Source organism: Macaca nemestrina, chromosome 1 (assembly GCF_043159975.1).
Source record: "Macaca nemestrina isolate mMacNem1 chromosome 1, mMacNem.hap1, whole genome shotgun sequence".
Lineage (NCBI taxonomy): Eukaryota > Metazoa > Chordata > Mammalia > Primates > Cercopithecidae > Macaca > Macaca nemestrina.
Genome location: NC_092125.1, coordinates 166,838,605 through 166,866,442, shown reverse-complemented (window position 1 = coordinate 166,866,442; position 27,838 = coordinate 166,838,605). Strand labels below are relative to the sequence as shown.

At 37.7% G+C, this 27,838-nt stretch overlaps 1 protein-coding gene across 1 annotated transcript; it reads left to right on the top strand.

Moving 5' to 3' along the window:
- The first annotated feature begins 90 nt into the window (after positions 1-90).
- DYNLT5 (dynein light chain Tctex-type family member 5) lies at positions 91-26,857 on the top strand. The gene is made up of 5 exons (XM_011770554.3): positions 91-375; positions 2,423-2,544; positions 18,179-18,270; positions 24,097-24,221; positions 25,061-26,857. The coding sequence occupies exons 2-5, from the start codon at positions 2,426-2,428 to the stop codon at positions 25,262-25,264; spliced, it is 540 nt and encodes a 179-aa protein (XP_011768856.2). The 5' UTR covers positions 91-375; positions 2,423-2,425; the 3' UTR covers positions 25,265-26,857.
- The last annotated feature ends 981 nt before the right edge of the window (positions 26,858-27,838 follow it).

Sequence of the window (27,838 nt, the reverse complement as noted above, 5' to 3'; positions counted from 1 at the left end):
CTTGATGAGGGGCCCTCGGGGTGCAAATGCCTTTAGTCCCAAATGTCCTCCTCGCTACAGAATGAACCAGTTCCCCTCCAGCTTGCCTCCAACCCAGGACGCAGCGGGGCTCAGGCGACCCCCAGTGGGCAGTGAAGATGAGATCCTCTACATCCTTAGGGCAGCTCAGAGGGCCACTCAGCGGCCAAGTCCGGCCGGGGCGGGCCGAGGGCGCTGTTTGAGGTCACCCTGGAGACCGGCCTCAGAGTCCAGTGGGAGTGCGCCGGCGGCCGCCGGCTGAGTGAGGCCCGGGAGACCGGAGCCGCGCCGCGCGCAGCGTCTGCAGTGAACGAGCCGGAGGTCTGGGAGGCTCCGGGCGAAGCCTCCCTGCTGCAGGTAGGGTCGCTCTCTCTGCAGCGCGTCAGGACAGGGGGCAAGGGATCGGCCCTTTGTTGAGAAATGGCCCGACTTGGCCCCGATCTCTCAGTCACCTTATTCCTCCTCTCCCCAACAAATAAGAAAAAATGATCCCAAATTTGGGAACTGAAAGTCGGACCCAACCGCTCGTCCCCTGCCCCATTGCATGGCTGGGCTTCAAGAGTGGTGGCCAACGCAGAGCTGGCCAGCAAGGTCATCCCCTGACCCTGGGCGGTCTTCCTGTGGCTGGCCGCACCCATGAGGACCTCCAGGTCGCAACTCTGGCCTTTCTTGGGGAGGGGGCGGCCTGCAGGGCAGCTTTGGAAACAGCTGAGGTCGAGATGGGTCTACGTGGCTTTGCAGCAAAACCTGAATGACCCACCTAATCAGGCCGTGTATCTTCCCACACTCATAAACACACACACCTTCATACACACGAACACAGGCACCTGCACACACAGAGATGCACACTCACGGGTACACACTCAAGGACGCTTATACTCACGTGCACACACACACCACGCTGCCTCCCACACCCACACACAGCACCTCTGCTCTGACACTGATGCCACTGGGTTTTAGGATATGTTCATGTCTGCCCTACCCACTCAACTGCCAGCTCCTTGAAGGCGTGGATTTTCTTTTATTTTTAAGCTTTGGTGACTAGCACAGTATTTCCTTACTGGGGCTCTCACATTTATAGATTGTGAAATAATTTAAATGAATATCTAAATTTGTAGGTAGGCAGTGAGGCATTAGAGTTATAGTCTGGGAAGTCCATAGTTAGAGTCTGGGAAGTTATAGTTCTGGGAAGTCCTTTGCTACTACCAAGCTCTTTAACAAGTATTAGTAGGAAGGAGGGAGTTTTTCAATAAATTATTTATTTAAAAGTTAAGTCCTATTTGCTTCTTACAAAGTATGTAAATGTTGCTCGAGAAAACAAAACAACAGAAAATCTTTGAGAAGCCAAGGTTAATTTTAATTTTTATTTATTTATTTATTTTCTAGCCCCCTACCCCTAATATTATTTTTTAAAGCCATGGCAGGTCAGGCACAGTGGTTTATGACTGTAATTCCAGCACTTTGGGAGGCCAAGGCAGGAGGATCACTTAAGGCCAGGAGATTAAGACCAGCCTGGGCAACATAGACCGTGTCTCTACAAAAAATTTTAAAAATTAGCCAGGCATGGTGGTGCAGGCCTGTAGTCCTAGCTACTAGGGAGGCTGAGGTGAGTGGACCGCTTGAGCCCAGGAGTTTGAAGTTACAGTGAGCTATGATCATGCCACTGCACTCCAGCCTGGGTTACAAGAGCTAGATCCTGTCTCTAAAATAATAAAATAGGCCAGGTAGAGTGGCTTACGCCTGTAATTCCAGCACGTTGAGAGGCTGAAGCAGGATTGCTTGATCCCAGGAGTTCAAGACCAGCCTGGGCAACATAGACCCTATCTCTACGAAAAATAAAAAATTAGCCCAGCATGATGGCATACACCTGTAGTCCCAGCTACTCAGGTGGCTGAGTTGGGAGGAACACTTGAGCTCAGGTGTTTGGGGCTGTAGTGAACCGTGATCATGCCACTGTGCTCCAACCTGGGTGACAGAACAAGACCCTGTCTCAAAAATAAAATGTAACAGTGACAGCAAATATTAATTAGCCAAGCTATATTATGATTAAATTGGGGGGCAATACAAATATTGGTTTCTGATGTAGGATAGCATCTTTCTTCTATACATGCATATCTTTTGTCAATGACCTCCCTCTTCATCAGTTAAGCATTTTTGCTATAGATTAATATCTGCTTATGTAAATTAAGTATACTATTGCATAAATAAGCATTTTCAGAGTTATCATAGTTCCAGTTTTACTGATCAGAATAATAACAAATACTATATATTGCTCTTGAGGAAACCCCACTTCCCTGTTCAAAAATGGTAGGAAAAGTATCCGTGTACTTTGAGGTTAGTCCCTGTTATACTAAAATGTTTCCAGATCTTTCTTTCACTGTTTTACAAAAGTCTTCTTCCATAGGTTATGATGATGTCAGACAATACTAAAGACAGAGCAGCTCGTTCATCGAAGAAAAGAGGGAGTATTTCTTCTCTAAGTAATCATGAATTCTGGCGAAAGGAAATTCATGGGCGCACCAAAGAGTGAGTAACTGTCTCAAATTGTAAAATCATTTATGGAATAAATAGGTTCGTAATGTTTATTAGGAGAAAAAAAACACTTCCTCAGGGACATAAAAAGAGATAAAATGGGCAAGTACAAGGTTCAGGTCATCTTTAGGGGCCATATTTAAAAAGAAAAAGAGAGAAAGCTTGAGTGATGTGTTAATCCTAGCAGCATTTTTGCTATTTCAGATTATCCCAAAAAACCCTCTGCTCAAAAGAAACACCACATGGAGTGTAAACCAGACTCACTTATATGTCTTTTGAGTTCTTCTCCTCAATATTTTATAACACAGGTTTTGCACTTTTGTAATCAATACATACACATACAATGTACTTAACATTATTTTATTTAATTTTGTCATGTATTTTCATAGTTTTTTCCATACCCTCTTAAATGACTGCATAATATTTTGTCAACTTATGATTCTGGGTTGCTTAATCATTCTCTAATTATTGGACATTTTAAGTTTGTTTCCATTTTTTTCTCTTTTACTATATGTCTCTGCTTGGTCATTTCCCAGAAGAATAATTAGTAGGTCAAAGGGCAGTAAGTAGATCTTTTGGCTCTTGCTACATGTTGCATCTTTTCTCCTAAAGATATGCATCAATTTTTAATATTTTCATGGCATTTCCTTTTGACTGCTGTTGGGAAGAAAACAAAACAAATTATGGATGTAGCAGTCAATTAATCATAGACTTTCGTTCTTAGTTTCTATAGGATTGGAGGATGTAGTAGATTGGGTATATATTGGGAAGCAGGAACTAGGGTATCCTGCAGAACAGAGACTAGAAGAACTGGAATAATTAGAATTCTGAAACCAAAATCTTTCTATTCTCAGAGTGTGTTAATGCTTACTTACAACTCCACGTTCCAGCCCTGGAAGTCTGTGGATTACACATACAATGTCTTTTACAGGTGGGAAACTGACTATAAAAGACTAGCAATCCCAGCACATGTCAGAAGTAAGGGTGGGAGAATAATTAATCTTTGTGATTTTTGCTTCTAAGCTCTTCTGGCTGCTATTTCCAATAGTTAAGTGCATGGGTTATTTTTTAAATTATTTAAAACTAATTGTTAGCTTAAATTCAACGTACGTTTTCCAAGAAACTATTTAAGTAAGAGTCTGCCATAAATTATGTACCCATGATATTTTTTTAAATACTCTCTCCAAAGATTAAATTGTAATCCCTACTTGCATGACTTTCATTTATCTTTTCCCCTTCAAAACAAATTTGTCTTATAGAATCAGAGCATGGCTACATTTGAAGAATTAGAGATCATTCTTTTTAACCTCTTATTGATGAAGTATAAGTACATTTTAAAAGTAACAAGAATACAAAAATCATATTTATCAATACATTAGGATAGATTTTTCACTGACAACCACATTTAAATGATAGCTATTTTGGTTTTGGATTCTCAAACAAAACATTTAGAATGGATCCTCTATTTGTACTTTTTTTCTTAAATAGCAAATGATCAGCTTCCAAATCCCCTTGCAATGCAGACTATTTAGGAGGCTTCCCCCACCCCACGCTAACTTGTATTAATACTTGCTTTCCATTGGCTTCCTCACTGTCTGGAATTAGACAGTACAAGTTATTCTCCTTCATGAATGAGGCTTCAACTAGTAGAAAAATTCTGAAAGCTTAGTGACTATCAAATGCAGGCATTGTTTTGAAATTGCAGTGTTTTATGGAAAAACATATAACTTTCATTTGAAAATTACTTTAAAACAATTTTGAAAATATAAATTTCAATAATGTAAAACATTCTGAATTTTATTCAGGACTGAAATACATTATCTCATTGAATCTCCCCAGCATTAATCCTACTAGATAGGCATCATTTACACCACTTTACTATGAAATAACTGAAGTTTACAGGTCAAGTAACTTGACTTAATGATTAGGATACAGTCCCAAATCCTGACTATGAGATACAAAGTTCACAGACCCCTATCTACTTCCATAGCACCATCTTCCCCACCATCTTGCAGTCATCCTCCCCCTCCAGTCATACTCAATTATCCCTCAGTACTCTATCCGGCCCCCAGCCATCGCCCCATGTTGCTTCCCCATGGGGTACCTCGACTCCTTGCCTGGAATGTTCTTCTTACACTATTCCCCTGGCTTTCTTCACTTCTTCCATCAGAATTTCACTTCATCTCCACCTTTTTGGGAAGTGCTGTCTAATTACTCATCTATGACCACCTCCACCTCCAGACCGGGTTGGGTGATCTGCCTTTCTTCTCCTACTGCTTTTGCCTTCCATATGCACCTATATTTGGTGACTTTCTCGTCTATCTCCTTCAATAGACTATGGACTTATTTTTTTAACAGTAACCACTCTTATAAAGAAGACAAGAAGAGTAAAGGCAGACCTCCTTGAAAAGCTGCTTCTTATATGTGGTATAAGATCACCATAGATTTAGCCCTACAGTCTTGGTCTCCATGTCTGCAGCCTTCCACAGTTGTAACTAATGCTTCACAGTGATCCCCAGACAGAATGAATATCTAAAATGTCTTCTGAATTACAAAAAGAAGATTAAATTTATATTAAATATTATTGTGAACTGTTTTCAAGATTGGGTCTGTTTTTAGGTTATCTTTTCAATTTAATGTAATTTTTATGTTTTATTAAAGAAAAAACAGAAACATCTTAAGCTGGATCTTATTATCCTAACATGGTAACCGTTAGTGTGTTGGCATATTTCTGTTAGACCTGGACATACGTATATCAGACCCATATTGTCTGAGTCCAGACAGTACACTACACAGTTGTCATCATACTCCATCTGTAATTTCAAATTACTTTTTACCTAAAAAATTTATAATAATAAGGATGATAATAGCTAAGATTTATAGAGCCCTTACCATGAACCTTATTTATGTACCACAGAAGCTCCATAATAGGAGTTGGCAAACTATGATCCAAGGGCCAATTCCAATCTGCATCTGTTTTGCTAAACATGGTTTTTACATAGGTGAAAAAAATCAAAAGGGGAACAGTTTTTTTGCAGCATGTAAGAATAATAAGAAATTCAAATCTCTGTGTGCATAAAGTTTATTGGGACACAGCCATTCCTATTCACTTATGTGTTGTCTCTGGCCACTTTCGCACCGGAACAGCAGAGTTGAGTTAGTTACAAAAGAAACCGTAGGGCCTGCAAACCCAAAAATATCTGCTATTTGGACTTTTACAGAAATGTTTGCCGACTCCTGCTCTATAAAGATAGATGTTATTATCTCCCCCATTCGACAAATGAAAAAGCAGAAGCTTAGACAGATTGAGGCTCCAAAGCTACAGAATTAGCAAGCAGCAAAATGGGCTTTTGTTTATTAGTCGAGTATTTTCATTTCCTAAAAATTGGCAATCCATGTGGCATTTGCATTAATAAAACTATTATGTTCATTCACCAGAACCTTCTGTTTCCCATCCACAGTAACAGCAGGTCTTTACAATGACATCTTTCTTGTTGGAAGCTCAGGCTTTGGCAGACACTGAACAGTGTTTGAACAGATGTGCTTCTCTCATTTTCTTAAAATGGAAACAGAAGCTATGAGGTCAAGTTACTTTCACAGAATCATGTGACATGATATCCAGGCTTGTTATCTGTGAGGCCAGGAGTTCCACTAGTAGATTAGGGACAAGGTTGGGGGCTGAACATTCTCTCCTTTGCCTCAAACCAAAATTACAGTGATGCCATGTTACCAGAACTTTCTGTATGGATCCCACAGCTCCCCATGTGAAACCACTGATGGCATCTAACATGCCAGTTAGGCCACACTATATGTATTTCTTCATTTATTCAGGATTTATTAGCTTCTATGTGCCAATTACTGTGCCACGTATTAGGCATATAAAGGTGAATAACTATAGGTTTCTAATTTAGTTAAGTTCATTTTTCAGGGAAACTGAGAGTTGCCTGGTAACTTTTTTCACATTTGTCTAGGTCTTCCCAGTAAAAGTGCCCAAAATGGAAATGATTGCATTCATTACTTCATTTCAACAGTGATGAATGTATTCCATCATTCAATCTATACTACTGTGAGCTGTTTATAGGCAATTGAAAATGGTGTTGCTAGAACAATTTCTTCATTTTGATACCTGAAGGAGAAGGCTAGAGATTAGAAGATCAGAGTTAGGAGATAAGTTGTATCGCCATCTACATTAAACTAAAGCCCCCAACAAGATCTGCCTGAGACACAGCCTCCCCCAAAAAGAGAAAACAGTTTGGGAAAACTGAAATGGCTACGTTTCCAAATGAAACCACAATAACAACTAATATCGTATTGTACTTTATAGGTTATTAAGCCATTTCACATATGATATCTATGTAAGTTAAATAGAGAAGATATTTTTATCCCCATTTATGTCTGTAAATGGGGAAATTATAGATTGTGTTGGCAGAACACTGGCTCACTGTATGGAGGAAAATGAAGCTGACCTCTTACCTTATACGCTTTGCGTAGATAAACTCCAGATGGAAGACCAAAATGTGGAAATCTATTAACAAAGCTAAGAGAAGAGAGCACAGACCCATACCTTTGTGTTCTAGGAGTAAGGAAAGATTTCTGAAAGAAGATCCCAAAATGAAAACTCAAATCATAGAGCAAAATAACTTTTGGGTAAATATAACCACAATAAAATCTAGTGCTTCTGTTCAACAAAGGATGCAATAGACATAGTTAATAGGCTGGCCGAAGATACATATACGTTTTTTTAATCCTGCACATTAACAACTTATGCTAGGAAAACAATTTTTAAAATAGTCAAAGAAGACAGCAATTTTCAGAAACAAAGCCCAAATGGCTAAGCAGAATATGAAGAGTTGCTAAAACTCACTTTCAAGCAGAAACAATATAAATTAAAACAAGATACCATTTTGCACCCATCCAAATGGCAAAACATGAGAAAAGAGAGTAATACCAAATGTTGGCAAGGGATGTGAGAGTAAAACCTGATGTCGCCATTTGGCAAAGAAAGTTAATAGTTCTCAGAAAATACAGGAGTGTGTCTGCTTTATCAGAGTAAGAACTCACAGAATAATGGCCCACAAAGCCATACGTGATCTAGCTACCTGACACCTTTGCAACTTTATCTCCGTTCACTCCTTTTCTTCTTCCTCCCTCTGCTGCTGGTCTCTATGCATTTTCTCAAACACACTAGCAGCCTTCTGTCTCAAAGGCTTTGCATGTGCTGTTCTCTCTTCCTGGTATACCTTTGCCTCAGCCATCCATGTGGTTCATTTCCTCACCTCCTGTCTTTGTTCATGAAGGCCTACCTTGACCACTTCATTTGCAATTGCACATCACATCTTCTCCTCCACCCAATTCCAAACTCCCTTAACCTGCTCTATTTTTTCTTTTCCCTGAGGCAGGTATCACCTTTTATCATAATATATAATTTGTTTATTTAGGATTTTATTGTCTATTCTCTGTCTTTCCTTACTAAAGTAACAGTTCCATGGGAGCAGAGACTATAGTTTGTTTTTGTTTTTGTTTTTTTCAGTATTGTATCCCAAAGACCTAAAATGGTGCCTGGCATATAGTAGTCACTCAATAAATATTTTGTGATCATCGAATGAATAATTGTTGTACTTTATCAATTCCTGAGCAAGCAAGTTTCTTTTGTTCACAAATAAGTTAGGTTCACAGGTCTGTGTATGTGTTAAGTCCAGAGTGACCAGGGGCTTTCCTCTTAGAGACGTAAGATGTATTTACAGCAAATAGAAAAATGCTTGTTCAGATTTTTTTAATGTACATTTTTACCTCCATGTTGACACATTCCATTGTGCATCTATTTTTCAAAAACCCAAAAGAACAGTTTCATTTGTGTTGGAAATCTGTTGTAATAGGTCACACTCCTCCTTGATGATCTCCACAGCTTTGTAGAGGTATTCATGGCACCTGCACTCCCAGCATCACCTCTCTGATGATTGCCCAGCATGACACAGCTTTGAACCAGTGCATTTCATCCAGGAGCTGCAACAAAAGTTCATCAGCTGTGCTTGACTATCACCTCCCTTGCTCTTGGATGAGCATTAGCTCAATAGGCTTCACACACTAACTCTGGTCTTCCATCCACATACTTAAAATTGTTGTGCTTTGTCAATCACCATTTCTGAATTACCTTCAATCACTCCAGAGCTGTGCTTTTCACAGGTTGCATGGTTCATTCTTTATCCTTCAGAATCACCCCTACTCAAAAAAAAGGTGTTCCACAAGAACATGTCATTTGTCATGTTCCTGCCCCTTTCATTTTTGAAAATTACCTTTTCTTTCCATTATAACCTTTGTCTTACTTGTAAAATGGAGCAAATAATGTGAGTAAAATACCTAAAAACTACGGGCATACTTTAGCAATATTGCAGGTTTAGTTCCAGACCATTGCAATAAAGTGTATTTTGCAATAAAGGAAGTCACATGAATGTTTTAGTTTCCCACTGCACATAAAAATTGTTTACGCTGTTCTGTGTGTAGTCTATTAAGTATTCAATAGCATTTTATCTAAAGAAAACATGTACATACCTTAGTATAAAAAATCGTGTATTGCTAAAAATGCTGATGATCATCTGAACCTTCAGCAAGTTGTCATCTTTTTGCTGGTGGAGGGTCTTGCCTCAGTGTCGACGTCTGCTGACTAATCAGGGTGGTGGTTGCTGAAGGTTGGGATAGCTGTGGCAATTTCTTAAAATAAGACAATAGACTGGGCAAAGTGACTCACACCTATAATTCCAACACTTTGGGGAGCCAAGGCAAGAGGATCACTGCAGCCAGGAGTTCAAGACCAGCCTGGGCAACATAATGAGACACCCCCTTCCCTACAAACAAATCAGCCAGGCATTGTAGTGCCTGCCTGTAGTCCTAGGTACTTGGGAGACTGAGGCAGGAGGATCCCTGAGTCTGGGAGGCTGAGGCTGCAGCGAGCTTTGATCATACCACTACACTCCAGCCTGGGCAACAGAAAGAGACACTATCTCAAATAAAATAAAAATAAAATGAAACAAAATAATAAAATAAATTTTAAAGCTGGCCACATCAATGGACTCTTCCTTTCATGAGAGATTTCCCTGTAGCATGTGATGACGTTTGATAGCATTTTACCCACAGTAGAACTTCTTTCAAAATTAGTCCATTCATCTTAAACCCTGCCACTCCTTTATCAACTAAGTGTATGTAATATTCTAAATTATTTGTTGTCATTTCAACAGTGTTCACAGCATCTTTACCCAAAGTAGATTCCATCTCAAGAAACCACTTTCTTTGCTCATTTGTAAGAAGCAACTCCTCATCTGTTTAAGTTTACCATGAGATTGTAGCAATTCTGCCGTATATTCAGGTGCCATTTCTTCTTCAACCATTTTAAATGTTATGTTTTAACTGAAAATTTCAACTATACATATTCATGGGGTACACAGTGATTTTTCCATACATATAATGTATAGTAATCAGATCAGGGTGATTAGTATATCCATTATCTCAAACATTTAGTATTTCTTCACATTGGGAACATTCAATGTCCTCTTTCTAGCTATTTGAATCTATTATTTTCATCTGTGGTTACCCTACAGTGGTAAGAACACTAGAACTTATTTCTCCTATCTAGCTATAATTTTGTATCCTTTAACACTAATTCAAGTTCTCTTTCTATTTCCACTGCATCTGCAGTTACTTCCTCCACTGAAGACTTGAACCCCTCAAAGTCATCCCTGAGGGCTAGAATCAACTTCTTCCAAACTCCTGTTAATGTTGACACTTTGACCTCCTCCCATGAATCATGAATGTTCTTAATGGCATGTAGGATGCTGAATCCTTTTCAACTTACTTTGCTCAGCTCCATCAGAGAAATCCCCATCTATGACAGCAATAGCCTTACAAAATGAATTTCTTAAATCATAAGATTTGTGGGGTGAAAAGAAGCTGGAGAATGCATACAAAAATATAATTAGATAGAATAAGTTCTAGTATTCAATAGTACAGTAGAGAGATTATAGTTAACAATAATTTATTATATATTCCAAAATAGTTAGTGGGGGTTAGAGGGAAAAATTGCTGGAGGAATTTTAATGTTCCCAATACAAAGAAAAGATAAATGTTTGAAGTAATGGATATCCCAGTTATCCTGATTTGATCATTATACATTGTATATGCAGGGATCAAAATATCACATGTTCCCCATAAAAATATACAACTATGATACATCAATTAAAAATTAAAAAATAAGTAAATAAATAAATAAGACTTGAAGGTCAAAATTACTCCTTGATCCATGGGCTGCAGAATGGATGTTGTGTTAGCAGGCATGAAAGCAACATTAATCTCCTTGTACATCTCCATCAGAGCTCTTGGGTGACCAGATGCATTGTCAATGAGCAGTAATATTTTAAAAGGAATCTTTTTTTCTGAGCAGCAGGTCTCAACAGTGGGCTTAAAATATTCAAGAAACTATGCCATAAAACAGATGTGCTGTCATCTAGTCTTTTTTGTTTCATTTATAGAATGCAGTAGATTTAACATAATTCTCAAGGGCCCTGGGATTTTCAGGATGGTAAATGAGCATTGCCTTGAACTTAAAGGCGCAAGCTGCATTAGCCACTACCAAAAGAGTCAGTCTGTCCTTTGAAGCTTTGAAGCCAGGCATTGACCTCTCTCTAGCTATAAAAGCCCCAGGTGGCATCTTCTAAAAGAAAACTGTTTAATCTACATGGAAAATCTGTTGTTCATCAATGATCTTAGCTTATCCAATGACCTTAGATCTTCTGGGTAACTGGCTGCAGCTTCTACATCAGCACTTGCTGCCTCACCTTGCACTTTTATGTTACAGAGATGGCTTCTTTCCTGAAGCTTCATGAATCAACCTCTGCTAGTTTCAAACTTCTTCTGTAGCTTCCTCACCTTTCTTAGCCTTTATGGAATTGAAGAGAGTTAGGGCCTTGCTCTGGATTGGGCTTTGGCTTAAGGGAATTTATGACTGGTTTGATCTTCTATCCAGACCACTAAAACTTTCTCCATATCAGCAGTAAGGTTGGTTTGCTTTCTTATCATTCATGTGTTCGCTGAAGTGACACTTTTAATTTCCTTCAAGAACTTTTCAGTCAGGTGCAGTGGCTCTCACCTGTAATCCCAGCACTTTGGAGGCTGAGGTGGGTGGATCACTTGAGTTCAAGAGTTCGAGACCAGCCTGGGCAACATGGCAAAACCCTTCTGTACAAAAAAATTAAAACAAAATTAGCCAGGTGTAGTGGTGTGCACCTGTAGTCCTTGCTACTTGGGAGACTGAGGTGGGAGGATCACCTGAGCCTGGGAGTTCGAGGATGCAGTGAGCCAAGATCATACCACTGCACTCCAACCTGGGTGACGAAGTGAGATTCTGTCTCAAAAACAAACAAACAAACAAACAAAAAATCTACTTATTTGTAGTCACAACTTGGCTAGTTGTTCGCCCAAAAGGCCTAGCTTTCAGCCTATCTCAGCTTTTGACATGCCTTCCTCACCACACTTGGTTATTTCTAGCTTTTGATTGAAAGTGAGAGATGTGGGACTCTTCCTTTCACTTGAGCACTTAGAGACCCCTGTAGGGTTATTAATTGGCCTAATTTCAATATTGTTGTGTCACAGGAAATAGGAAGACCCAAAGAGAGACAGAGATGGGGAAATGGCTGGTCAGTGGAGAAGTCAGAACACACATAACATTTATCAATTAAGTCAGCTGCTTTATATGGATACAGTTTGTGGCACCCTAAAGCAATTACAATAATAACATAAAAGATCACCCATCACAGATCTCCATAACAGATATGATAATATGAAAAATCTAAAATATTGGGAGCATTCACAAAATGTGACATAGAGACATGAAGTAAGCACATGCTGTTGGAAAAATGATGCTGATAGATGTGCTCAATGCAAGGTTGACACAAACCTTCAGTCTGTAAAAACACATTGTGTGCAAAGCAGAATAAAGTGAGGCACAATAAATATGATCTGCCTGTACGTTAAAATCCAGCAAATTTGGTATAAACTAAATAGCTGCAAAACTAACTTATCTTACCAGACAAATAACATCATCTACTGCTGGGGGACAAGTTGGCATGCTTTGGTCTTGAGCATTACACTCATAAAAATATCCACGGATAGTCTTAGGTGGAAAGTTCCCAAGTAAAGGAGTTTCTATGCATATTTAATCTTATATTCTACATTCTGTTTTTTGAGCACAAGGGCTCTTATTTTTATCTGTGTTACCAATACTTCCCACTGTGCCTGACATGTTGTAGGCAATAAATATTTGTTGAAAGAATGAAGAAAAATGGAAAGTACAAATGTACAAATTTGTACCCTGATCTTGTTTTTCTCTGTGCACTCTGAAATATCACCACTGGGAGGCAGCACATGACTTTAGTAACAGCTTATCCGCCCCCCCAAAAGACACACTTAAATGATACTATATTTATAAATATGGTGGCTCCAGGCATTTCATGGTTACAAATAGAAGGAAAAGAAGATATTCTGACCTTTAAATATACTACTTTAATGTTTTTAAGGCCAGATATGCATTCAATATTATCTCTTCCTGCAGCTTGAAAACATCTAGGTATAATAATAATATTGAAAATGTCTGGAAATGAGTTCTCAATACTAATTAAATGCTATTGTGGCTGATGAGAATTAACTGAAATTACTGTTACCATCTCTAGCAGTCATAATAAAAAGACATGCCTTGTGTTTATCTATGTAATTCAAAGACTGGTCAGCAAGCAAATTTGCAAGATGTTCTTAAGAAAAAATGAATTTCATTAAACAGTAAATATGTTCTAACTTCTTTTCTTTTCTTTTTTTTCCTTTGGTGTTTTTTTGGTTTTTGTTTTTGTTTTTTGAGATGGAATCTTGCTCTGTTGCCCAGGCTGGAGTGCAGTGGCGTGATCTCAGCTCACTGCAACCTCCGCCTCCCAGTTTCAAGTAATTCTCCAGCCTCAGGCTCTCAAGCAGCTGGGACTACAGGCTCTAACTTCTTAACTTTTTCTTTTTTTGTCTTTTTCCTGCAAATAATCAGAATGCATACTGTTGGATTAGCGTGGTGGATTTCCAGTGTCAGTCAGGTACATATAAAGAGGATTATTTTTGTTATTTTGGACCAATTTCATGCAGCTACTTCTGTATGCAGGCTGTCTGTTTTCAGCAATAGCACATGTGGTTTCAGATATTCACTGAATTTTTCATTGAATTACAAGTTGTTACTCTTCCATCTGCAATAATATTAGTTAATTTGTTAAGTGTTCTCACCAGTGGTTTTGGCCAGACTTTCTTTTATTGCATTACTTTTCATCTACCTTTCTTTCTAAAACTTTATAACTCTCTGGGACACATTTTGCCAATTGAATTTTTTTCTCCATAAATGCCAACAAGCTGGTAAAACACAGAGACAGCAAGAACATTTTTTATATTTAAAAAAGAAAACTATAGCATTCACTTTGCAATGAGATGACGTGTCTAGAAGGGTTGTCATTGTAAACTAGGGAAAGTCTGATGATAGACAACTGAAACCCATCCGTTTGTAAAGTTGTGATATATACCCCAAAAATGTATTGTGCCAGGTATATAGCACTGGTAATTAAAATTATAAATTTACTTTTTGGGTGTCTCACATATTAATCTTTAAAGATTTCATTGAGTGAAGCTGTTTATCAATAGAAAATATGCCCAGGTTTTTCTAAACCAGTATTCTGAATTGATATTGGCAATTCCCCAATTTTAAAACATAAAACTGTTTTATTTCTAAAAATTTACCAAGCCCATATTCTGGTTTAATGCTGTTTGCCAATAACCGCAAGTATTTTAAATATTTTCTCTCTTCCTTTTGTCTTTTCTCAAGGAATCAATATCTTATTTTTTTCTATTCAACTTTTTTCTTCTTTTTCACTCTCTCCCTTTTTCTAACCCATTCATTCTAATGTGGGAAGTATCAGATCTCAGCTTTTTATAACGCCGTAAACACAGGTTTTAAAAAATAAACTTTTCCTGTAATTTTTTATGACATTGTAGTCTTAACTGATGCACAGTCAGCCTTCCAAGGCACAGAAAGCAATAGACTAATTATTTTCCCTCTGGAGGATAAGAATTTCCAGGCTTCACATGTCTTCACTTATCGGTGGGAGATAAATGATGAGAATTCACGAACACAAAGAGGGGAACGACAAATACTGGGGCCTACGTGAGGGTTGAGGGTGGGAGGAGGGAGAGGAGCAGAAAAGATAACTATAGGGTACTGGGCTTAATACCTGAGTGATGAAATAATCTGTAAAACAAAGTCCCGGACACAAGTTCACCTATATAACAAACCTTCACATGTACCCCCTAACCTAAAATAATAGTTTTCTAAAAATAATTACCAGATTTCCAGCAAAATATTGAAAATTTACTCCTCAAAGCCCTAGTTCCTTTCTAAAACTCATTCCAAGTTTTATGGGTTTTACTGGTTTTTGTTTTGTTTTGTTTTTTGAAACAGAGTCTTGCTCTGTTGCCTAGGCTGGCGTGCAATGGCATGATCTCGGCTCACTGCAATCTCCACCTTCCGGGTTCAAGCCGTGCTTGTGCCTCAGCCTCCCAAGTAGCTGGGATCTCAGGTGTGTGCCACCATACCCAGCTAATTTTTAAAAATATATTTTTAGTAGAGATGGGGTTTTGCCATGTTACCGAGGCTGGTCTTGAACTCCTGGCCTCAAGTGGTCTGCTCACCTCTGCCTCCCAAAGTGCTGGGATTGTAGGCATGAGCCACCACTGCCAGCCCCAAGTTGTATGATTTATTGATTACTTGTAGCATCCCACTTCCAGGTAGCAAACTCTGTATTAGACTTTCTATCAGTTAGATCTACTGCTGCATATAATAATAAACATGAGTTTAAACAAAATAGAAATTTATTTTTCTCTTACATAAAATAAGTCTGAAGAGAGGAAGTTCAGAGGCTTCTTTCTTATCTGTGATCTACAAGGTCATCTCAAGACCCAAGATAGTGCTGAGCTCTGGAATATCCACATTCCAGTCACCAAGAAGGGTCAAAACAGGCTCCTATAGGCTGCATTAGTTCTTTTGAGGAACCTCTCAGAATTTCCACACAACAGTTCCACTTACATCTCATTGACTCATAAGCCACATAGGCCACAATAGCACAAAAAGAGACTGAGAATTTGTTGTTAGTCTGCAGAGGAATAGTCCTACAAATGTAGGATTCTGCTACCGAGGAAGAAGGAAAGAATAACTTTAGAAAGTAAATAAGAGTCCCTGACACAATGTTCATTATAAATTTTCTTTATAATAGTAGAATATTGGAAATAGCCTAAAAGGCATGGAGTATAAATGGTTAAATGAAACCCAGAATGTGCATATATTAAGTACTGTCTTGAAATTTAAAGTATGGTTTGCTATTTATTGACATGGAAAGTAATCTATGATACATTTTAAGTTTATTTAAAAGCATCTCTAATATGAGCCCCTAGGTAAAATCACATGTCTGAAGTGATTTTCTTAATGTTGACAGGGGTTAGAGAACCACTGGGGTTAATACATTTTGCATAATTTTACTTTCTTCTCTACGTTTTTCTGTATGTTTTGAATTTTTAAAATGAGCATACACTGTTTACGTGATTACTGTGGAAATAAAAGGGCACTGAACAAATTCATCTTCAATAACTTAAAAAAAGTCAATCTGCAAAACTTTCTGTGTGCGCACCAATCTTCAACCAGTTGGGTTTTTAAGCTGCCCTTTTGACATTTACCGGTTTCATAATGATAATAATATTAAGTGCACTGATTGTCAATCTTCAGTAACTGATAGTGAAAACAGTTTATCAAAATCCTTACTTGCTTTTATTGTCTTGGACTTTTCACTCCAGCTAATTTGAGTTTTGCACCACCTCTTCTTCTCCATGAATTTTTAATATGGTGTCCAGTAGAAAAGAAATTTTTATGAATACCTTCTGTATGTTTGTGCAAGTAAGTTTTAATTGCAGTGATTAATTATTTCATTGCCCCTATTTTCATTCTGTCAGTTATAATCATACTTGGGACTTTGTCACTAAGAGGTAAACAGGACATTTGAAATCTGTCTGCCTTTTATACATGAACATTAAGCCCTTTGCCTCATTCCCTTTATCTCTGAAATGGGTAGAATAATGAATCTTTTACTTTCCTCAGAGGATATTGTGAAAGTAAAATGAGATAATTCATGGGAAATGTTTTCCAAAGTTAAAAGTAGCACATATAGTAATGGGACAGACTGACTTATCTTAGAATCAAGGGATTTATGTAACATTGGGTTTTTTAAGCAGCAATAATAGTCTTTGGTATTGCCCACAGCACCTGCAGCCGGTGTGGCCAAACAGGTTGGTTGCTACTTCAAAGGGCAGCAGTAAATTGAGGAAGGCAGGTGTTATAAGAATAAAGACTAAGTCACTCATCCAGAAATCCACCATGAAAAAAGCAGCCAGAATTTCTTCCATCATTTTCTTGCACTGAGTGGGTAAACCCTAATTTATCATGTAAGTTGTATTGCATTAAAGGATTTTTAAAAATAGATTACTCGTGATTTTCTTAAAATATCAATTCGTAAGAAGTTCATTAATTCCACACGGTGTAGAACTAAGCATTTTAAATTCCTTGCAAGAGAAAAGATCCCCAAAGATTAAGAGCAAATATCTCTTTTTTATTTAATTAAATCAAAAACATAGCCTGCTTAGAAAAGTGGTCACTCTGAACACACACACACACACACACATACACACACACATGCTATTATATCCTCCCCTTTGAAATGACATCTGTCTTAACGTTCATTTTCACAGGTGGAGAAAATTGAGGGTGCAGAGTTCTGAGACTGTCATTAGTTGCAGCTGAATTTCCTCTGAACTAAATTGAATTAAGTAGTGCCAGAGAGACACTGGGGGCTCCTCTTTGCTTGGGTCTCCTGTTTAGCACCAGGATAAGCTCATATTGCCTTGATAATGAAAGCAAAACCCTTTTTTAATGTTGAAAAGGGTGATTGATGCTTATTAATTTATTATGGTTTTGGTGAATTGTGGTTTCCTTTACCACATAGATGAGTTTCTCATTTTTCTTTTTCATACTAAAGGGATTTTGTGAACTCCATATAATAGTGAACCCTTTATAATACTCCATGTGTATATAGAGTTGTTTCCCAACATTTTAAGCTTCCTCATATGTCTCCCAGCCCTGTTTGTGAGCTTTGTCTACTTTGAGGAGAGGCTTTATATCAGTGGTAGAGACACGATTGGCAATGGATTTTGAAGTATGTTCTGTTACCCCATACACATACATCAACCCAGGATCACTTTCTGGATAATTTGATGACCTGAGTAACTGCCCTGGGCTTCAGCCATCACATTGAGGCCTTCTCCAAATACCTCCTTTGCATCTTAATATTTCCATTTCTAAAATGTTTTAGACTTTCCATATACCACTGGGATATTTACATAGGACTTACTTGAAATTTTCTGACAAAACTTCATCTTTGTAACATTTTAGCTTAAAGCAATATTGTATTTTGTTGTTATTGTTATAATAATGACTAAAATTCGTTTTCTCCCTTGTTTTTAGTTCTACGAGTACCGTGTCTTACATGGATGAACCTAGTCAGCGTGATGATGTCTCTCGCCTTACAGTTCAGATGGAAAACACCTATCAGTTGGGTGTGTTCTTTTATCTCTCACTCCTATTTTAAACTTCTAAACTGGTGACTGATGCTTTTAAAAATGATATTTGATAACCTGGCATTGTCTTCAATTCTAGCACAATATAAGGGACTTTAATGAATTGAGTGATTTGATGTTGCTTTAGTTTCTTCCTCAGCAGAATGGTAGCAACACCCGCTGTCTTACTTTTCTTTACTAATGTTTCCCAAATGCCAAGCAATTCACTGGGTGGCACTGATATATACAGCACACTACTGACTTAACAAATTCACTGAGTATTTCTGGGTACGTAGAGAGATATGACTTAAATGAAAGAGATAAGTATTGATGTTTTAGCCAACAAAACCAATCAGTGTTGTTAATAGGTGAAGGAAAAAAAAAAAAAACTCAAAGCAAAGGTAAATGACTCATAGTCCCCTGTTGACAGAGATGTTTATCCATTACCACTGAGGTTTTGAGTCTTTGAAAACAAAGATCTTTGCACCTGCCCCTATACTCCCAAGTGGAGTCCACGGCAAATATCTTTTCCCACCCATGTTTCCTCATAGACCCACTTGTTTTCTCTAAACGCGTACCTGCCCACTATTATCTGAATTCATATATAATTACTGCTATATAGAAATTCCACAGAGATTTACCAAGGGGCAAAGGAAGACTCTATGGGCCAAGGTGATTCCATGTGTGGCCAGTTAACCCCGAAGAAAACTATAGACCATCAGCATGTCCCCTTCGGCCTTGTAGCCAGTTTTCTACAGGAATCCCCAAGACTACATAGATTACACGGCTCCATAATTAGCCAATCTACTGGTATTTTCACAGTGCCTGTGGCCGACAGCTAATATTCCTAACATCCAATATACTTTTATACTTCTCTGGTAACTTTAGTAAATTTCCTTTGAAATTCCACCATTGTCACCACTTTTGATCCTAGCATTCTGATGAAGCTGGCACTGGCTTTATAGATAGAGCAGTGACTGATTCTAGGATGGCATATAACCATGGTCAATCCAATCAAAGCCTTTGAGATTAAATTCAGAAAATGTTGTTTGGCCTGTTGCAGAAGAACATAAAGCCCTGAAACTTGAAGGAATATAGGAGCTCTGGCAGTGTCTGCCATCTTGCCCTGACTTGAAACTCAGAGAGAACAACAGAATCCTGATGGCATCATTTGAGTCCTAAATCCAGTTGACTACCCTTTAAATTTTCAGTTAGGCAAGCTAAGTTTGGGTCAGGTTTTCCCTCACTTGCAACTAAAAGTTCTTAGCCATAAGGTGTCTATGACTTTGAGCTGTGCATGCTGGAAGGGTTTGAATCAGATTTCAACAAGATGAGGCAGGTGAAATGTGAATCCCTATGTTTCTACATAAGGATATTTTTTGCAACTTGTTTTCTCAAATAAAGTATCTTATCAGTTTTAGAAGTACTGAGTATGAACCATATTAGAAAAGTAATTTTAGAAAAAGCTTAGTATAGATGAAATACACCCATATTTTCCTACAATAGTCTATGTGATTTTTTAAATAATTAAAGTATTTTATGCTTGACAATTCACTTTTTAAAGCATTCAACCATCCATTTTAATAATACTTAATCAAAACTGTATTTCCACTTCTACTTGTTTCTGGGTTTATTTAACATAATAAAGGTATTTTGTGGATGTATTAGTCCATTTTGCATTGCTATAAAGAAATACCTGAGACTGTAATTTATAAAGAAAAGAGGTTTATTTAGCTCATGGTTCTAGAGACTATACAGGAAGCGTGGTGCCAACATCTGCTTCTGGTAAGACCTCAGTAAGCTTTTAGACATGGCAGAAGGGAAGGAGAGTTGGTGTGTCACATGGCAAGAGAGGGAACAAGAGAGAGGCCAGGCTGTTTTAAACACCCAGCTCTCATGTGACCTAATAGAGGGAGAACTATAGAGCAAGAACTCAGTTACTACCACTGGGACAGCACCAAGCCATTCATGAGGGATCTACCTTCCTGGCCCCAACACCTCCCACCAGGCCCCACCTCCAACACTGGGGATCGCATTTCAATATGAGATTTGAAGGGGACAAATATCCAAACTATATCAGTGGGACTTTGGTAAAGAGTTTATCATATCTTTACAATGTAATACTGGCCAGAAAAGTGGAAGGAAATATCAGCCAATATCACCAGCACTATTATGTTTAATTAATTTTTCATTCTGTTTGATAAGGTTTGCATCATCTAAACACATCTTAAATGAGAGCATTTATGTAAATAATTACAGCTAAAAAAATGAGATGAAACATGAGTAAAATTCATGAAAGAAAAAAAGGGAATAGAAAAGGAAACTGTGTTTCTTATAATAAAATATCATTTACATACTCCTCATTAATTACTAAAACAAATATCAAAGAAAATGCAGGCTGTAGCATCTGTCATATCTGAATTTGAATACTAATTTTGCTAATTCCTTGAGCAAGGTATTTAGCATCATTGAATCTCAGTTTCTTCACTTATAAATAGGGATAATAGTCTATACATCATAGGGATGCTAGGTAATTACATCAAATGATGTAATATGTTTAAATCTTTCCATTCATCATGTTACTACTCCTGAATGTGACTGACTCGAGGACCTTACTATAGATCACTAAGAATAAAAACCTTCCATGATATTCATTGTAACTTCATGTTAATTATGGAATAAGTTTTCCACAAGACTTTTTCTGAAACTATGAGTATAGTGGCACCTGGTTGTTTACAAACACGAACTGCGAGCACCAGGCCAGACTAGAACTATTGGTGGCCATCTTTGCTACTACATCAAGACAGCATGCCTTGAGAATGAAGCCAGCACAGTGGAAAGTAGATTCAAAATACTGAGAGAGAGAGATTATTTGAGTTCAGCTTCCATGAAGTGCTTAGGCCCTGTCTCTATGTCAGGTTTTCTTAGACCCTGTCAATCTCTCAGCATTGATTTTGCACCACCCCATGGGGGCCTTCCCAACCCTGCAGGCCTCACTGTCTCCCAACTTACATCCTCTTTCATCTTGCTACCTTCTCAGCAAGGTAAATCCCCAATTCTTCCTTCAACATGCAATAACTACAATAACAGCAATAACACTAATAAGATCACATATCTAAGGAGTGTTTTATTGTGTGACAAGTACTGTTCTAAATATATTCAATATATTGTCTCATTTAATTCTAACAAAAAAAATATGTAGTAATTCTTATTATTACCCCAATTTGGGGTAGTGGAGGCCCACATACATTAAGTAACCTTATCTTTAATTTGTAAGGACAGGTTTTGTTTGTTTTTAAAATTTTTTTTGTCCGGATCCTTCAGGTCTTTGCCTTTTGATTTCTAAAACATGTTTTTTCTCCTAAGGAAAAAAAATCTCAAAAAAGAAGAAAAGCTTTGCCATTCACATCAGTTGACTCTGAAAGTAGTTTTAGGAGCTTATTTCAGAAGTCAAAAGCTGAACATTGATGGATGATTCTGGATGTTTAGGGGAAAGGTAACAAAGAAGTAAGAAAAGAATATTTTATTACCATATTTCAAAGTATTTTCAAAACAGAATCTGGTTAATGACTTTTTTTTTTAATCCAAGCAAAGTGTGGAAAGGACATTGGTAGCACTGTACAATGGAACTACTGGAAACAGACTCAAGTGCCACCATGACCCTCTTTCCAGCACTACCCTGTATGCACTTTCTTCTGTTTGGGTGGCCTGGCCTCCTTTCCACCATGAAAAACATGGCCTCCAGCAGGTCCTTAGAGTCACATGATAACTTTTGCTACCAGAAAGAGGCTGACTCTTTTTTCCTACTTGCAGTTTAAAATAAAAATTCCAAGAAAAGACTCTCATTGTCCTGGCCCAGAGCATTGTTACCCCTGGGTCAATCAACCATGCCCTAGGCTTGGGTTTGCAGGAGGTGATGGGGCGATCTCTAAGAACCACTTTACCTATCCAGATTCATTCTCCACCCCTACCCTGCCATGATTTAAATGGAATTCAACAATTTCTATATTATCATGAAAATAAAAATACCATTTATAGAACCTCAAGAGGCTCACCTAACTGCACTGCAGTCAGAGGGCTATAACCTTCTGGTTAAGTTCCGCCAGTGGGAAACCTCAGCAGAGAGGCAGAGAAGTGTGAGGTGGAGCTGTTTATTTCCCTGGCTCCTGCCTGTGAGTTCATCACAGCCTGGTTACATTCCTCAACCAAAGTACAGAAACTGCTCCCAGGGGAACCCTCTCCACACCACCCTTCTGGGATCTATTAAAAACTCTTCCTCTATTCCCCAATCTTGGGGTTGGGGGTGGGCTGACAACGTTACTTTCACTGGCTGAGAGCAACTGCACTATCCCTTGTGATTTTCTACATCCCACTCAGAACTTCTTCCTGGAATTATTTTAACTATAGGGTGCCATATGTTTCCTTTGACTCTGACAGATACAGTCATCCCAAACAAACACTTATAAATAGATATTGACAACTATTAAAAGAGAATTGAATAGAATTCTTGATCTCATTCCTTCATCTTTATCAATTCAACAAATAATGATTGGACTTCTCTATGCCAGGCCCCGGGCACATGTTCATGTCATGCAATGACATTAGTATATGACCAAAGTGATGATATGGCTAATATTCCTGGGATGCAGGATAAAGAAGATTCATCTGAAGCTTCTCCTCTGAACGTGGATGAAGTGTGGTTGAGAATATAAGCTCTAGCATCAGATAAACCTGGGTGTGCAGTCCAGCTCTGCCTCTGTGTGTGATTCTGGGCAGGTTACTCAATGTATTTAAATCTCTGTTTCCCCACCTGCCAAATGGAGATAACAGTGAGATTCACCTCAGAGATCTATTGGAAGACTATATAAGGTAATATAAAGTGCTTATCACACTGCCTGACATGCAGCAAAAGCTTAATAAAAAGTATTCATTATTATATATGTATACAATATATAATCATATATCATATATAGTGATTATTATCTATAAAATTTGTAATTCTATTTAAATTCAGAAATCATACATTAAAAATGTCTTATGCCTTTAGCATTGTATTAGACTCTGAGGAGGATAAAATCCGAGCTTGCTTACCATATAACTGGAAACACATGTATGCTTTAGCCAACATCAAGTGGATTAGGAGCCAGGATGGCAGTGGGGACCCAGTGCATGGAAAGGAGGGACATTGTCCCAAAGGAGGGACATTTTTACCTGACAGGAGATAGAGTGCTACCTGGAGAAGAAGACATTTGAGATGGTCTTGAAACATGAGTGGCTGTTTCTCAGATGAACAAGATGGGGAAAGGTATTCCATTTGAAAACGAAAGAGCAAGAGTAAAGACACAGGAGCACCTTTATAGGCAGATGAAGCCTGTGAGGCTGGAGCAGTCTGCAAGTGGGGCACTGTGGTAGCGGAAGAAGGGGCCATAGGGAACCACAACTTAGACCTCGCTAAGGGGAATATCACTTAAGATCTGGTAGATAGATTGGAGCAGGAGATACAAGAGGCAGAGAGCCAGTTAGAAAGCTGTTGAGACTTTGAAGTATATCCCTAACAATGGGGCCTGGGAAGGAAGAGACTTTCAAGGTCAAACCCCAGCAATATTGAACACACTTTTGAGATGGTCAGGTAAATGTATGAAAATATTGTCTTCTTCTCCCAGAGCACTTGACAGGAAATCTAATTAGAGCCACTTGTTTCTTTTAATAGAGTCCGCCCAGAAGATTAAATCCCTCCATGTTTCAATACTCTTTTGATTAGCCTATGGGGTGGGTGGGTATGATTTGAAATGACTTTTTAGAAATAAATTTTATGTGTATTTTCAGGTCCTCCCAAACATTTTCCTGCGATCATTGTCAATCATATTTTGAAAGATGTGTTAACCAGCTATCTACAAGTAGAAGAATATGAACCAGAGCTCTGTAGACAGATGACTAAAACCATTTCTGAGGTACATGTGTGATTTGCCCAAAGTGTTAACATTGGCTAGAATATTTGCTACAGTGCAATGAACCCTCTACTTTTTTGATGAGGGGAATTAATTTGCAGTAACAGTTAAAATGCATATTTATAATTAGGTTATATTCTACATATATGAGTGTGTGTGTGTGCGCGCGCACGTGTGTGTATACATAAAACCTTTGTCTAAAACAATCATGTGCATCATTTGCGTGCATTATGTAAAAGTGTATAAAACTGCCCCATTTATAAAAGTGTTTATTATAAAAGATACAACATTTCAATGATTGTTTTCTCTTCACTAAGGCAGCTTCTTTGAGTGCCATCAAATACAGACTTTAAGCACGTTTCTATTTTTACCAACCCCAGGGCTGGAACTTCATCAAGGTTTTCTCTACTCTCTTTTTTATAACAAACTCTTTAATAAACATTAATGATTAGTTATATTACAGGAGACTCCAAATGTATGGTTCCTTAATTAGACATGAATAAGACAGTGTAACTCCAATGCCAACATTCTTTGACATGAAGCCATCTTAACATAAATTTTCAAAGAATGTAATTTATTAAATTCTGTGCTCTGGATTATAATTATTTCGTGTATCTTAGAAAAGGTAGATTTATTGCTGGTGTTATGATTTTGTCCCTGAATGTTCTATCTCAAGAGGACCATGCTTGAAGGGAATCATAGTTATGGTTCTACAACAATTACTCAAAGTATCTACAATGTATCATGCTATTAAATTAAATCCCCTATATTTATAACAAAGGTTAATACTTTTGAGTTTCAATGTAGCTAAATGAAGACCCTCCCTTTTTTTACATTTCTAGGTTATTAAAGCCCGGGTCAAGGACTTGATGATTCCACGATATAAACTAATTGTGATTGTTCACATTGGACAACTGAACAGGCAGAGCATACTTATTGGAAACAGATGCCTCTGGGATCCTAAAAATGATACCTTTTCATCTTACGTTTTCAGAAATTCTTCTCTTTTCGCTCTTGCAAATGTCTATGCAGTTTACCTTGAGTGACTGAAAATAAGAAATCTAGCTCTTACTTTTGAAAATCCTGAGGCAGACTGTATGTCTGTATACAAAAGTTTTACTGCCAAAAACTTTGAGAAAGAAACAACGCTGATATTTCAAGCAACTGGAAGCTTTTGAATTTTTTCATATTCTAGTAAAGATTGGGGGCGGGGAGGGTAGCACAGAAAGAATCTTGTTTTTCTAAAGCAGGAACTTGGTCTTGGTTTTGCTGGATTGTTTTCCATAGACATAGATTCTTATTAAATATTTGTTTTGGTACTAATTATTTTAATTATTCTTTAATTAGAGAGTTACAATTTCCTGCATTGGTTTTTAATAAAGAAAAGCTTTAGAAAAACTATGGCTATATACCCTGGCCAATAAATGATAGCAGAATATTCAACATGGGTACACACAAATGATAAATAATATGCCTCAGTGCTGCGTATAAAAGAATACTGGTTTTCATTTTGTACTTAATAAATTGAGCAGCATTCATTAAGTGCAATTATTGTTACATGTACCTGACAGTTGAAACTGCTGAGGTAGAATTAATGGCTTCATAACAATTATCGTGGTCCCACGGGCTGCAAGCTAAAACTAGAAGCTCTTGTGGCTTGCCTGTACTTTACACAACTATGGGAGAACTGAATGTTGGCTCTTCAGTAATGGAAACTATAAAGTGAATAAAGGCTTTTTGGGGCACTGAAGTAGACATTGTGATATTAAATATACATGATGCTTAATACTAAATGTGTCTGTAGCACATAAAATCATTTATTGGAAAGAGACATCGTTTTTAAATATCCTGAGCTAACAAACTTTTTCACAAAATATATAGCTGGCACCTTAACAAATAAAGCATGTGTATTTACCATTTTACTCGTATCAGTTTAATACTAAAGTGACCCAGTGAGGATTTGAATAGATGGGCGCTAAAATTTACAAGGCTGAAATAGCTTATTATTCTGCTGGTTAATGTATCTTATGCCACGGATCATTTATTTTTATGAAGCTTTCAAGTCTTTGTGTGCAAGTAAAATGATGTTGTGGCGTTGTTCTTGGATGGTAAGTGGACGGCCTAGAGGACATTTATTAAAGGTCAAAGACAAATTGCACACATATGGAGAAAATTAGCAATACTGTAGTCTTAAGGAAAAAATAATTTGTCATTCATATCAAAAAGAGTTTAGCGAATGGAACACCAGTCAATGCTTTCATTTTAAAATGTTTTGGTGTCTTACTTTTCCCCCAAAAACGACATATAGTAAAAAATTGATACTTTTAAAATCCCTTTCTTTCTGCTATTGTCTGGCTTTTAAAGTGATTATTCCAAATGAATTTGTCAATTTCCACTATTTTTTTTCCTGTTAGTGCATTAGTGGGAATATGTCTATGTAATAATTTATCACAACCAATATTTGTCAATCTCCACAGACCAGTTTTCAATCTGGATTAGATTACAAGTATAATAAGTAAATGAGCTTCATATTTTCATGACACATTTGTGAACATCTACCTTCATGGAACGACAGCGGGGGTAATCATATCACAACTTTGTATGAATAAATCAAAATGAAGAAACTTCTTTAACATATAGAAAGTCTATTGTAACAATGACTGTTTCAGAGTTCTAAATTCTAATCCACGAGATAATTTCTTACCATCTTCCCCAGGCTGTGTTGAGAATCGAAACTGCAAAACATGATGGCAGTTAAAAAACAAAAAAGAGAGCAGTTTGCCAGCATATTGCCACGCACTGTAATTCAGATACTCAATGATGAATTCTAGCAACTATATAGCAGTATAAGAATACACAGTAAAAACTCACTCATTGCAACTAACTTGGGAGAAGCTAGTTATCACACAGAACCTTATTATGAGAAATTTTTAAAGAAATTCTCACACAGAACCTTATCATGAGAAATTTTGAAAGAAATGACATTATAAATTTGAAGGAATTCTTTTACTTTGAAACACCCTGAACTTCCCTGGTATTTTTTTCTTCTCCTACAGTGCCATCCTTCTTCCCAGACCAGCCATGCCCATCCCTGCCCCAGAGCCTTCACTCATGCTTTCCTACCTCAGAACACCCCACCTCCCACTTAAGCAACTTTCTTCACTTTTCAGGGTCACATTCAAGTCTCACCTTTTCTCTCAGTCCTCCTCTATTCATTGCTTGCCTCCTGCTCTCTCTGTCTCCTCTGATCATTCTCATGGTCGAGCTAACTTTTGAATTTTTGTTTTGTTTCCTTTACTATTAATAGATTGAAGACGTATTGAGGACACTGACCACATAACTTGACAGTGCCTAGCAATAAAAATCATTTTTACTTTTAACGTTATCATTATGTTCATTGCACTGTGCTACATAACTCCCAGCTGCACAGATAATAGCAAACACAGTTCAACCCCTGAGGAACCAGGATCATATAGGGGTGAAAATAGAAGTACACAAGTGACCACAGTATAGGCTCAAATATGTTGTCATAAGAAAAATCCAGAATATCTTTATCCAATTAATGGAATCGTGGAAGCCTTCATGAAAGGAAAGAAAATGTAAGCTAGACTGTGAAGGAG

Coding starts and splice junctions, on each gene's coding strand:
- DYNLT5 (XM_011770554.3), top strand. CDS start 2,426: ATGATGATGTCAGACAATACTAAAGACAGAGCAGCTCGTTCATCGAAG. Junction 18,271..24,096: donor GGAAAACACCTATCAGTTGG/GTGTGTTCTTTT, acceptor GTGTATTTTCAG/GTCCTCCCAAACATTTTCCT. Junction 24,222..25,060: donor TGACTAAAACCATTTCTGAG/GTACATGTGTGA, acceptor TTACATTTCTAG/GTTATTAAAGCCCGGGTCAA.